The sequence below is a fragment of the Aquarana catesbeiana genome, linkage group LG02 (assembly GCF_042186555.1).
Source record: "Aquarana catesbeiana isolate 2022-GZ linkage group LG02, ASM4218655v1, whole genome shotgun sequence".
NCBI classification, from domain to species: Eukaryota; Metazoa; Chordata; class Amphibia; order Anura; family Ranidae; genus Aquarana; species Aquarana catesbeiana.
In genome coordinates this window covers 28,326,444-28,339,984 of record NC_133325.1, presented here as the reverse complement: position 1 = coordinate 28,339,984, position 13,541 = coordinate 28,326,444, and the positions used below count along the sequence as shown (strand labels likewise).

The following is a 13,541-nucleotide window of genomic DNA, read 5'->3' as shown; positions in this document are numbered from 1 at the left end:
ATAGGGCTGCCTCTAGTCCCATGGCACAGTGAGTGCCCAGTTTTGGGTGCCGGGGAATGGAAGTAGCACTGTAATTCATTGAAACTTAACACAAAGTAGTTATGTATTCGTAGATGCAACTGATACAGATTGCTTAATGAGTAACATAGCATACATTATCAATGTAGTATACTATTTATCTCAACCATCTGTACTGATACCTTGTGAAAACTTCAACATAGTTTAAAAAAAAAAAAAAAAAAAAATTAATTGTGTCAACAAAGGCATTCAGATGTAACATAGTGGAGATATACTAAAAACTGTCAACAGCATCTATTAAAAAAAAAAAAAAAAAATTATATAATAATAAATAATAATAATGCTTCAAAGAAAAAAAGTGAAAAGGCAGTAGCTACAAATACTGTAGCTGCTTACTTTTAATATATAGACACTTACCTGTCCAGGGATCCCGTGAGATCGGAACCCCAGCTGTTTTTTCAGTCGGCTCTCGGGTGCTGCCACCACCATTCCTTGGAAGGGAAATCAGCAGTGAAGCCTTGCAGCTTCACAGCTGGTTCCCTGCTGCGCATTTGTGCAAATCGCATTGCTCTTTCTGAATGGCCCAAGGGCAGTGGAAGGAGGACAGGGGCCAAACTTCCAGGGGACCTCGCTGCAGCAAAAAACAGGTACCCACTCTCCCCCCCCAAAAAAAAAAAAGGTGCCAAATATGGCAGCAGAGGCGGGGGAGGAAGCAAACAAGTGGAGCTTCCACTTTTGAGTGGAGATCTGTTTTAATATGAAATACCTCTTGTTCTATATGGATCCAGATGTTTTACTGACGTACGACTATAGCTCCTTGTAGTAAAGGAGCTTTTTTGGCCTCAATACACATCGCTCCCCTCTTGGCTGCAAGACTGAAAATACTTAAAAAAAAGTGGAGCTCCACCCAAAAGGGAAGGTCACCCTCCCTCCTCCTTTCCCCACAGTCTTCTGAGACACACAGGTCCCAGAAGATTACAGGACCATTCACAAGACACAGTGCAACATGCACAGTAAGAAACAGGCTGTGAGACCCCAAGTCTTCACTTCCCGTTTCCCTTAAAAGTCAGCAGCTACAGTAATTGTATTTTTTCTGAAGGAGCCTGGTGCTCCTCTTTAATGCACCAGAAGGCAAGGGTCATCAGGTTCTACCATCACCTGCAGTATACAGCGATTGTACGATCACTCCAGTGTAAATCCCCTTTATTAAATCCATTAACAAGCCATCCTGTCTGCACATTAAAACAAACATTTTGACGCTAGTTAAGTGCATGATGGGAACAGTAAGATTAAAGCAGAACAATCTGGCTTGGCCCATTAAAGAATTTCTATCACAGATAAAATGCTGCTTCTTCATATCTTTTCCAGTAACATCCCAGGCTCCATACAAAGTGCTGCTATCAGGGCATCAGTCCACTAACCCAGTGGTCATCAACCCTGTCCTCAGGGCCCATTAACAGGCCAGGTTTTATGTATTACCTTGGGGAGATGCAGACTATACTGCAATCACTGAGCAGCAAATGATATCACCTGTGATGTATTTCAGTTATCTTGCAAACCTGGCCTGTTAGTGGGCCCCGAGGACAGGAGTTGACCACTGCTCTAACCCACCCTTCCTTACAGCCCCACTCTGACACTACCTGGGTCCAGGTCTTCTCTACTGGTGAGTGTCAAATGCCTAGCTCCTTGTATAGGAGATATGCACCATTATGAAATTTACAAGATTTAAAAAAAAAAAAAAACAAACACACGACAGCTACATTGTGTGCCCCTCCCTCTGTGGAGACCATCTCCACCAGCCTTCTCAGCCGACTGCCACATCCAACATTTGGAGGGTTTACAACCCAGGAGATATAGTCTTTCCAGAGGTTATCAGAAATTATCAACCCAGATGCACACATTTCCAATTAAACTTTAAAACCTTCTGAATAGAGTTTGTCTTCATTTAGGGGAGCGCAGAGCATTGTCAACCCGTCTGAAAAAGGTGGCAAGGGCAGAGGCTTCATTGCCCCCTCGCGGGGAGATGTCCACTCCTTGCATTATTAGAGATTCTGAACTTTTCAAACTTCCTCTTCTTTGAAATAGTCCTCCTAATCGTAATGAATTTGGGGAGCCTGATGTAGGAGAAGAGTCCTTCCGCACAGGAGTGTCAGTATTTGAAGACCTCAGGATTTGGCTGAGGGAAGTGCTGGTGGTTGGGGTACTTGGAGTTGAGACAGAAAGGTTGTCTGACTCCGCATCATAGCGAGAGAACTCCTGGGAACGTCCACTGGGAGAGGTAACAAACATCGAATGCATATCTAATTCACCCCTGTATGGAAGGCATGCCAATGTGTGCCTCCTGTTCATTTTCCCAGGAGTATCCTGTTGTCCATCACTCCCTGTGCTGTCCTCCCTTGGCCTCCTTAGCCCTTGTTGTGGCTTCTCAGGCACAGGAGAATCCTCTTCTCCAATTGGCTCTGAAACTTTGGCTGCGGTGGAAGCTGGAGATTTGGTTGGGGAGGAATTAAGAACCTCAGTGGAGTGGCTACGAGGGAGAGGGCGTGGTCCTCTACTAGGACGTCTTCTGCGGGGAAGTCGAAGAAGTAAAAACTCCAATTCTACATCCTGAAGGTCTTTATCTTGTAATGAACAGCTGGCAATAGAACGTCGTTTCTCCAGGCGTTCCTTACGGTGTTCTGCCTTCTCCCTTTCCTTGTTGTCCTGCACAAACAGAAGATATTATTTACTAAAATTATCCTGTATATTTTTTCTCCAAATCGGAGAAAAAAAAAAAAAAAAAAAAAAAAAAGGGGGGAAAGGAGGAAGAAATTACAGGTGCATCTCAAAAGATTAGATTCGACTATTATCAAAAAGATAATTTCAGTAATTCAATTCAAAAAGTGAAACTCAGCGATATAGTTCAAGCATTTCTTTCTTTTAATGATTATGGCTTACAGCTAATGAAAACCTAAAATGCAATATCTCAGAAAATTTGAATATTGTGAAAAAGTTGAATATTGTAGACTCATGGTGTTGCACTCTAATCAGCTAGTTAACGCAAAACAACTGTAAAATAGTTTCCTGAGCCCTTAAATGGTCTCTCAGTCTGGTTCAGTAGGTTACACAATCATGGGGAAAACTGCAGACTTGACAGTTGTCCAGAAGACAGTCATTGACACCCTCCACAAAGGAGGGCAAGTCACAAAAGGTCATTGCTAAAGAAGCTGGCTGTTCACAGAGTTCTGAATCCAAACATATTAATAGAAGATTGAGTGAAAGGGAAAAAAAAAAATAAAGTGCGATAGAAAAAAGGTGCACAAGCAACAGGCAAGGTGGGAACATGATGTAATTTATGGTAAACCGTGGCCTGCTCTATCCTTTTACAAAAGTTATTTTGAAGATGTACTATTTGGAGTGGGGATCTTACCTCTCTCCATCATTTTATGGAATTTCTTAATAACCATCTGAATATCAAGCTGACCCACACTTTTAGTCAACATGAGATACATTTTCTGGATTTGTCTACCCCCGACATCACTTCTGAATTTTGACAGTTGGTCTTTCTCCCTGCATGCAGTTACATTACATGACAGTGTCACACACTAAGCGGCTCTTACAAGCGGCACAATCTGCTCAGTGCGAAACTCCCTCCTGTCAGTGCTTCCAATCAGTGCCACCTGTCAGTGCCAATGAGTGCCAGTTAGTGCTTCCAATCAGTGCCACCTGTCAGTGCCAGTCAGTAACAAGTGCTTCCAACCAGTGCCGCCTATGAGTGTCCATCAGTGCAGGGATGGGGAGATGAACTCAGCAGCCAGGCACATTGTCCATAGGGGAGCCGGCCTGGTGGGGGACAACTGAAATCGGTTGATGTTTAATAATTCCACATGCCGATCTTTAGTATAAATTTAAAAAGTGTCAGTAAAAGGCCTGCTGCTGAGCACTGTTACGTGTTCCCACACCACAAAGAAGTGTTTTAAAAAGTGCAGCGCTAACTTACTAATCAATGACTTAACAATAATGGTAGAATACTTTAATGTATGGAAATCTCAATAGACTTCATTTTTACCACAATACCGGTCTCTGCAACTTCACATATACAAATCAAACTGAAAATAAGACATACTGTATAAAATGAAAATCCCTCCTATAGATATTTGCCATTAATATTAACTGCCATTCTGCCATTACAGATTAACTTCAAGTGCAACAACTTTTTAGTTGGGAGTTTCCCACCATTATAGCACTTTGGAATTTTTTATTTTTTAGATTGTTAGACTTAATTTTTATTTAGTTTATTATTTAATTTTAGTTACTACGATAATGTGAATTTTTGCACTTAAAGTAGATTTTCCCACCACCCTTGCTAAGTCCATGTCTTTATGGACCTTGCTTTGTACACTGATGCGCAGTCATGTTGGAACAGGAAGGGGCCATCCCCAAACTGTTCCCACAAAGTTGGGAGCATGACATTGTCCAAAATGTCTTGGTATTCTGACGCCTTAAAGGGGTTGTAAAGGTAAAAATTTTTTTCACCTTAATGCATTCTATGCATTAAGGTGAAAAAACTTTTGACAGTACCGCCGCCCCCAGCCCCCCCGTTTTACTTACCTGACGCCTCGAATCTTCGCTGCTCGTGCTCGTCATCTTCATTGCAGCTCAGCCTGGTCGCTGATTGGCTGCAGTGGATGGATTGAAAGCAGCGCAGCCATTGGCTCGCGCTGCTGTCAATCACATCCGATGACGCGGCGCGCCGGGGGGCGGGGCCGAGTGATACAGCGAGCGGCTATAGCCGCCGGCTGTATCACGGGAGCGCGCCCGCAAGCACTCACCACCGTGCGAGGGAGCTCGCATTAAGGTGGTAAATGCTTGCGGGGAGGAGCTGAAACAGCCGCCGAGGGACCCCAGAAGAGCAGGTTCGGGGCCACTCTGTGCAGAACGAGCTGCACAGTGAAGGTAAGTATAACATGTTTGTTATTTTTAAAAAAAAAAAAAAAAATAACTTTACAACCCCTTTAAGGAGTTCCTTTCACTGGAACTAAAGAGCCAAGCCCAACCCCTGAAAAAACAACCCAACACCATAATCTTCCCTCCACCAAATGATTTGGGCCAGTGCACAAAGCAAGGTCCATAAAGACATGGATGAGCGAGTTTGGGGTGGAGGAACTTGACTGGCCTGAACAGAGTCCTGACCTCAACCCCATAGAACACTTTTGGGATGAATTAGAGCAGAGACTGCGAGCCAGGCCTTCTTGTCCAACATCAGTGCCTGACCTCACAAATGCGCTTCTGGAAGAATGGTTAAACATTCCCATAGACACACTCCTAAACCTTGTGGACAGCCTTCCCAGAAGAGTTGAAGCAGTTATCCTACAGCTTACCTGTAAAATTCTTTTTCTTGGAGTACATCACAGGACACAGAGGCAGTTATTATAACTGTTTGGGTTATATGCCACTTATAGGTGAATGGACACTGGTAGCTCAATCAAACAAGAAGTCCTCCAATATAATCCATCCTGCATAGGAAGTATCTCAGTTTTGTAGCAAGTAATACATTTCCCAGACAAGAGAGGAGGGACCTCTGTGTCCCGTGATGTACTCCAAGAAAGGTATTTTACAGGTAAGCTGAAGGAAAAATCCATTTTTTTTTTTCTTCTTTCTATTCTTAAAAAAAAATCCACAGCTGGAGTGTTTGATAAAATGGTATTAAGAATGGGGTCTCATTTTTTAAATGCCCCAATGGCAATTCACAGGACACAGAACCGGTTATTATAATAATAACTACCATTCGGGACATCCCAAAGCAATACCCTTGAGGGGAGGTAGACACCAGCACAGAAACTGCCACCAGAGAAGGACCTACTCTGCTGTTTGTAATACGCTGAGGCCAAAAGGCAGTATCCTCCAAGTTTTTTACATCTACCTGGTAAAAACCCTGTAACTGTATTAACCAAAGACCAAATGGTGGTCTTGCACACCTGGGCCACTGACACCTGATGGTCCAAGATACTCCCACACACCTGGTAGAGGATCTCTCCCCAGATAAAATGGGATTTGGCCCTTTAAAACCATAGGCATCAATGAAAAACTAGAAGATCTACTGTTAATTCAACCTGGATGCAGCCTGCCCTTCCTGGGCTCTTCTGGCAGCACAAACAGTGCCCAGTGTATCCTGATGTAAGTAAGTTGCCTAACTAGCTGGTGCTTCCTCACCCTCACCACCACCCCTTCCCCCCCGTCTGGAGTTGAGTTATGTTAAAATGTTAAAATACTGAGCTTGATTTCCCACTGTCTAGTTTAACTTGTAGGAATATCTCTACATTACCTAACTCTACTTTGTTGGTTTCGGTTTTACTTGCTCCAGTCGGAACATCCGACTTATTGTAACAAACGTATAACTTGTTCACTATGTTGAAAAAGAAATAAAGAAATATTGAAAGTAAAACAGTGCCCAGTGTAAACACATAGATCCACGTCCTGTCAGGGGAGAGGAGAACTGATGTTCCTTGTATATAGGAACACCGATCGGTCTCCTCTCCTCATCAGTCCCCTCCCCCCACAGTTAGAATCACTCCCTAGGACACACATTTAACCCCTTCAGCGCCCTAGTGTTAACCCCTTCCCTGCCAGTGTCATTTACACAGTAATCAGTGCATTTTTATAGCACTGATCGCTTTATAAATGTCAGTGGTCCCAAAATAGTGTCAAAAGTGTCTGATCTGTCTGCCGCAATGTCAGTCACGATAAAAATCACAGATCGCCGCCATTAGTAGTAAAAAAAAAAAAAAAAAAAAAAAAATAGGTTCATAAAAATGACAAATCTATCCCCTATTTTGTAGACGCTATAACTTTTGTGCAAACCAATCAATATATGCTTACTGCGATTTTGTATTACCAAAAATATGTAGAAGAATACATATCGGCCTAAATTGAGAAAATTTTTTTTTTTTTTAAATTGGGATATTTATTATAGCAAAAAGTAATATTGTGTTTTTTTCAATAGTGGTCTTTTTTTGTGTTAATAGTGCAAAAAATAAAAACCCGCAGGAGGTGATCAAATACCACCAAAGGAAAGCTCTATTTGTGGGGAAAAAAGATCAAAATTTTAAATTAGGTACAACGTCGCATGACCGTGCAATTGTCATTCAAAGCGGGACAGCGCTAAAAGCTGAAAATTGGCCTGGGAAGGAAGGAGGTGGAAATGCCCTGTGGCAAGTGGTTAAACAACGTTGGTCTACCGCTATACAATAAGTATGCAAGTACCCAGGTATGCAAACATGCAGGTATACAAGTATTCTTGCTGTTCATGCATTTATGTATACAGTTTCATGTAAATAAGCACATATGTACGCAGTTCTATGTTCTATATCTTATGTAAACATGCGTTTATAGAATATGCATTTATGCAAACATGCTTACGCTAGTATGTCAACATGCGTCTATGCCAACATGTGTCTATGCCAACATGCAGCATGGGTTTTTTTTGCAAACATGCACCTGTTCAGCTGCACCAGCCCATACTAGTTTTTTTCCAGGGGGAACTTGGTGGAACTCAGTTCCACCACCTCTGGCTCAGACCCTTTGGTGCCTGCTCACCACAATCACTTGTAAACACACAAGTCTGGTTTCTGTGTTTACAAGTGACAGCTCTGCACTCTGTATGTGATGCAATCCTGGTATTTAAGACCCTCCTACTGTTTTCGGGAAATTTGACTGAACACGCCCACTATTTGATGTGATTTGGAGGGTGTGTGTAGGGGGAGGGGTTTTCTGGGGCCGTGGTTAAAGTTCCAGCACCTATTGTTTGAGGGAAAAAAAAGCTATAATAAATATATATATAATTCTCTTCTGGGGAACCAAACAAAAATATTTGTTGTCAGTAATTTCTTCTGCGAACTATGAGCTACAGGCAGATACAAAATCCTTTATAAAACCACCTATGGACAGGCCAAGCTGTGATATGGACCCTGTCTGTGGCAGTCATGTTTGTTTAGATTTGTTGAGACACAGATAGGAGCTGCAGTCCAGCATACAGTACACGGAGTACAGGCAGCTCACACGAGGGGGCTCACATACAGAAAATGGTCAGAGGTGGCAGCAAAGAGCCCGATGTGAGCTCAATGACACAGAGCAACAAGCTGCCGACACACACACAGAAGCATTCACAGAGCTCCTCTGCACCCGCATTCTCACATCCCTGCCAGCCAGCCGGGCCCATCCAGACGCTCGGGCCCCTTACAAGTGTATGGGATGTAACCCCCTGATGACAGCTCTGGTCAGCATCCCTTACCAAGGGCAAGCTAGCCAGGAGAGGGGAGCCTGGGAATCGTGCCCGGGAATTATGCTACAAGCTGTCTACTATGGGGGACCTTAAAGTGTTACTGAACCCAGGACCATGCGATCACTACATCTGGTCTCCCACAGTACACAGAACATGAAAATGCAATTATTATATATCAAAAATATCTGTAGGAACGCAGCATACCTGCATGAGGCCAGGACCTAATGAGGCCACTATTTTTGATCTGGTGTACCCCTGTAATACCATCTACCAGGAGTGGGTCCATTTTCCACCAGGCTTCAATACTAGGGATCCTATCTACAGGCCTCAGTAGGTCTGGATTTCCCATGGTCAGGGGAGCCTCTTTGATGCCATTTTGATACACTCGTAAAACATTTTGTTTTTACTCAAATCTACAATATAACCTGCCTGACACTTGGTGGAGATGAAGGAAGCAGCAGCAATTCTTTGGGGCAGTGCTTTTAATCTACATAGAATGTGTGCTCATACATGACTGAAGTGACTAGAATTGATATCTTATAGACATGTGCCCTGACCAAAAATGTGTTATTTTTCGTTTCATTGTTTTTTTTTTTTTTGCTTTTTTCAAAAAAATTCGGAATTCGAAAATTTGCAATTTCAAACTTCCAAAATTCGAAAATCCGACAATTCGAAAATCTGAAAAAAAAAAAGAAAAATCAGTAAAATTCTAAATAACTATTAAATTATAGGTATTGGAATTTCCTTTCAAATTTGGCTGTTTGTGAATGTAACGAATATAAATTTATCGGAATTATCCGAATAACGAATGCCGCATCTAAACAAATGGAATGGAACAAATAATAAATACTAAAAATGTTTCATTATTGTTAATTATTATTAGATCATTAAGTTACATTCTTTTAGATACGGCATTTCAGACAATTCGTAACTTTGGATAAATTCGTACTTGTTACGTTCACTAACAGCCAAATTTAAAAGGAAATTCCAATACCTATAATTTAATATTGATTATTAGTTAGTTATGATTTCGGGTTTTCATTCTTATTTTTTGGATTTCCGAATTTTGAAAATTTTAATTTCTGGAAATTCTAAATTCGGAAATTCCGAAGTTACCGAATTTGTCAAACTTTGTTAAAAAATGAATTTGAAACTAAACAAATTGTACATGTCTAATATCTTCCCTACCCCTGAGGAAGGAGATAAAAACAGACTCTGAAACGTGTTGGGTGAAGGGTATCTCTTCTGTATTGTCAGTCATGTTACAGTTGGTGCATTCTCCGTTGCTTATTGTCATGTACATTCCATGTTATTATTTTTAATCATGTGTTATTTTTTTTTTTTACTCTACGATTGTTATATGAGTTTAAATGACTTTAAAGTCCAATTCCAAGGGAAATTTGTTTGTTTCTAGTTTAGGATGCGGCACTATATGAAGTAATCACTGATACCCTCCATATTTGGATAAAATATTTTACGTATAGCTAGTCAAAAGAAGGGTTGACAATATTTTCTTAGATCCAAACATAATACATATAGCTATAGAATTTTTAACAAAAGCTTCACTTACGTGAGCGGCAGCCAAGAACTTGGCACAGAAAGTAGTGAAGATGAGGCAGAGGTCTTCCAGTCTGCAAGTAGATTCATCTTCGCAGAAGTAATCCATCACAGCACACCTGGTGTCCCGCAGACTCTGCAGAGAGCAAAGAACCTCGCACAGCTCCACCTCTGCTACCTGCCAGAGGGAACAGAGTTATTCTCTTGAGTATGTGTGTAGATAGATAGATATAATCACCTCATATTGGTGTAAGGAACAGGAGTCCATAAATCTGTATTTGCAAGCCTATTTTAGTGTGCTATGCTCGGTCGCTGCTCACCTGCAGGAAGGGAGCCATCTCATGCTTCAGATCTGGCTGGTCCCGGAGAGCTTCCTTAGTACTTTGAAGCCGCTGAGTGAGATTCTCCAGATCACTCTCCACTTCCAGGGATGTAATGCTAGAGCGACAAAAAAGGGGCAGTTCGAAAAATGAGAGGCTGAGTCTAGCTAGCAGTAGCTAGTCACATTCAACTGGACTTGTTCTGTAATGTCAAAGAGGTCTTTTAGCTTCTCCAAGCCATATCTTCAATTTAGAAATGACAAAAGCTACAAAACATCTTCGACAATACAAAACAAGAACAAGTCCACGTGAACATCTACTGCTAGCTATACCAAGACTTGGATAAATGAGAACCTTCCCAGACAGAATGGCTGAGCATTACCAAGTCAGACACAAAATAAAAAAAAAACATAAATTAATAGCAATAAAACACACAGGACAGTCTGGAGATAAAAGTAAAGAATATTCTTGGGCAGGTCCTCTGGTATCCAAAAAGGTAGAAATTGTACCTCTCAATGGCAAAAACATTACAGCCATTGTTCAATGGACCTAGGAGTTTCAACCTTTTGGTCCATAGAGCTCATAAAAAACTAATTTGGGCTTTAGAAAGAAAAAAAAAAAAATATAGAGATAGATATAGAGATAGATATAGAGATAGATATAGAGATAGATATAGAGATAGATATAGAGATAGATATAGAGATAGATATAGAGATAGATATAGAGATAGATATAGAGAGAGAGTTCAGACCCCCTTACATTTTTCACTTTGTTATATTGCAGCCATATGCTAAAATCATTTAAGTTCATTTTTTTTCCTCATTAATGTACACACAGCACCCCATATTGACAGAAAAACACAGAATTGTTGACATTTTTGCAGCTTTGTTAAAAAAGAAAAACTGAAATATCACATGGTCCTAAGTATTCAGACCCTTTGCCGTGACACTCATATTTAACTCAGGTGCTGTCCATTTCTTCTGATCATCCTTGAGATGGTTCTACACCTTCATTTGATTATACTGATTGGACTTGATTAGGAAAACCACACACCTGTCTATATAAGACCTTACAGCTCACAGTGCATGTCAGAGCAAATGAGAATCATGAGGTCAAAAAGGAACTGCCTGAAGAGCTCAGAGACAGAATTGTGGCAAGGCACAGATCTGGCCAAGGTTACCAAAAAATTTCTGCTGCACTTAAGGAATTCGTTTGGGACGACCAGAACCCTTCCTAGAGTTGGTCGTCCGGCCAAACTGAGCTATCGGGGGAGAAGAGCCTTGGTGAGAGATGTAAAGAAGAACCCAAAGATCACTGTGGCTGAGCTCCAGAGATGCAGTCGGGAGATGGGAGAAAGTTGTAGAAAGTTAACCATCACTGCAGCCCTCCACCAGTCCGGCTTTATGGCAGAGTGGCCCGATGGAAGCCTCTCCTCAGTGCAAGACACATGTAAGCCCACATGGAGTTTGCTAAAAAAAACACCTGAAGGACTCCAAGATGGTGAGAAATAAGATTATCTGGTCTGATGAGACCAAGATAGAACTTTTTGGCCTTAATTCTAAGTGGTATGTGTGGAGAAAAACAGGCACTGCTCATCACCTGTCTAATACAGTCCCAACAGTGAAGCATGGTGGTGGCAGCATCATGCAGTGGGGGTGTTTTTCAGCTGCAGGGACAGGACGAATGGTTGCAATCGAGGGAAAGATGAATGCGGCCAAGTACAGGGATATCCTGGATGAAATCCTTCTCCAGAGTGCTCAGGACCTCAGACTGGGCCGAAGGTTTACCTTCCAACAAGAAAATGACCCTAAGCACACAGCTAAAATAATGAAGGAGTGGCTTCACAACAACTCCGTGACTGTTCTTGAATGGCCCAGCCAGAGCCCTGACTTAAACCCAATTGAGCATCTCTGGAGAGACTTAAAAATGGCCGTCCACCAGCGTTTACCATCCAACCTGACAGAACTGGAGAGGATCTGCAAGGAGGAGGAATGGCAGAGGATCCTCAAATTCATGTGTGAAAAACTTGTTGCATCTTTCCCAAAGACTCATGGCTGTATTAGATCAAAAGAGTGCTTCTACTAAATACTGAGCAAAGGGTCTAAATACTTAGGACCATGTGATATTTCAGTTTTTCTTTTTTAATAAATCTGCAAAAATGTCAACGTCAAATGACAATGTCAAAATGTGTTTTTCTGTCAATATGGGGTGCTGTGTGTACATTAATGAGGAAAAAAAATGAACTTAAAATGATCTTAGCAAATGGCTGTAATAGAACAAAAAGAGTGAAAAATGTAAGGGGTCTGAATACTTTCCATTGTGTATATATATATATATATATATATATATATATATATATATATATATATATATATATATATATATATATATACACACTTACAGTTTTCTTTTTATGAAGAATTAAACCTAAAATCTGATGGTGGTGAATGTGGCCATCTCCAGAGTCAAGAAAGTAATAGGGTATTTGAGAAGTTGGTTATGAAGCTACTTACCGAGATGCCTGACTTATGTGAGTCAGTTTCTCCGGAAAACTCATAAGTGCCCGATTATTCTTCTCAGCTTCCTGAGTGGAGCAGAAAAAAAAGTCAAAGCTTTTATAGCCAGTCTACTGGCAGAGGTGGCCTTTGGCACACTCCCAATTTCATTGCCAAAGCAGGCACCACCAATAGCCTCTCTCATCATTCTACCACCCTCTTATGAGGGTCCAAGTAGGAGTCCGCTGAGCAATCTGCTAGAGTAGACACATACAATGGCACCACCCAGTAATTTTCTGTCGGTGGAACTACTCGCCACTTCTTGCATGCCATCCTTTAGTTTGGGGGGAAAAGTCTCTTGGGAAAAGTCTATCTTCTTACCTGGACTACAAAGTGCATAAGGTTCATTCCAGGTTTATTTGCTTTAGTGTCTGCCAGTTTCAGAAGAGACCCCATCCGAAAACCCATGGCACTCCCAGCGTAACCACCCTGCAGACAAACCAACAATATCAATAAGGTAAAACTTTCCAGACAGGGTGGAAGAAACAATAGAGAAGGGTGCAGAAGAACCAGGCAACGCCACTGAAGGCGGCAAAAGAAACCAGGAAGCCATACTGAAGGAGTAAGTGCGCTGGGCAAAACAGCATCCTGCAGACCCACCTACTGTATAAGCTTAGAAAATGTACTGACTAGAGGAGAGAGCAGAGTGGAGAGAGAACGAAGAATTGTAGCACAAGTAATACTTTTAAAAAGTAAACAACCCCCCCCTCCCCCAGGGGTAGCCTTTTCACCATCCTCTCCTCAGTGACTTCCCTTTATATGCCTCAAATCCCCCCCGACTGCCCTCTTTCCTCCATTAACTGTCGTCTTAAAATGCCCTTTACCCACCCC

At 41.7% G+C, this 13,541-nt stretch overlaps 1 protein-coding gene across 1 annotated transcript in view; it reads right to left on the bottom strand.

Annotated features, from left to right (window-relative positions):
- Positions 1 to 1,204: 1,204 nt before the first annotated feature.
- Positions 1,205 to 13,541, bottom strand: part of LOC141126738 (FH2 domain-containing protein 1-like) — a 94,154-nt gene continuing 81,817 nt past the window's right edge. Inside the window, exons 8-12 of the mRNA XM_073612702.1 lie at positions 13,032 to 13,139; positions 12,669 to 12,739; positions 10,156 to 10,273; positions 9,849 to 10,013; positions 1,205 to 2,721 (exon numbers count right to left, since the gene is read on the bottom strand). Coding sequence (XP_073468803.1) covers positions 1,960 to 2,721; positions 9,849 to 10,013; positions 10,156 to 10,273; positions 12,669 to 12,739; positions 13,032 to 13,139 — 1,224 coding nt within the window. The 3' untranslated portion in view covers positions 1,205 to 1,959. The remainder of the gene's footprint in view (positions 2,722 to 9,848; positions 10,014 to 10,155; positions 10,274 to 12,668; positions 12,740 to 13,031; positions 13,140 to 13,541) is intronic.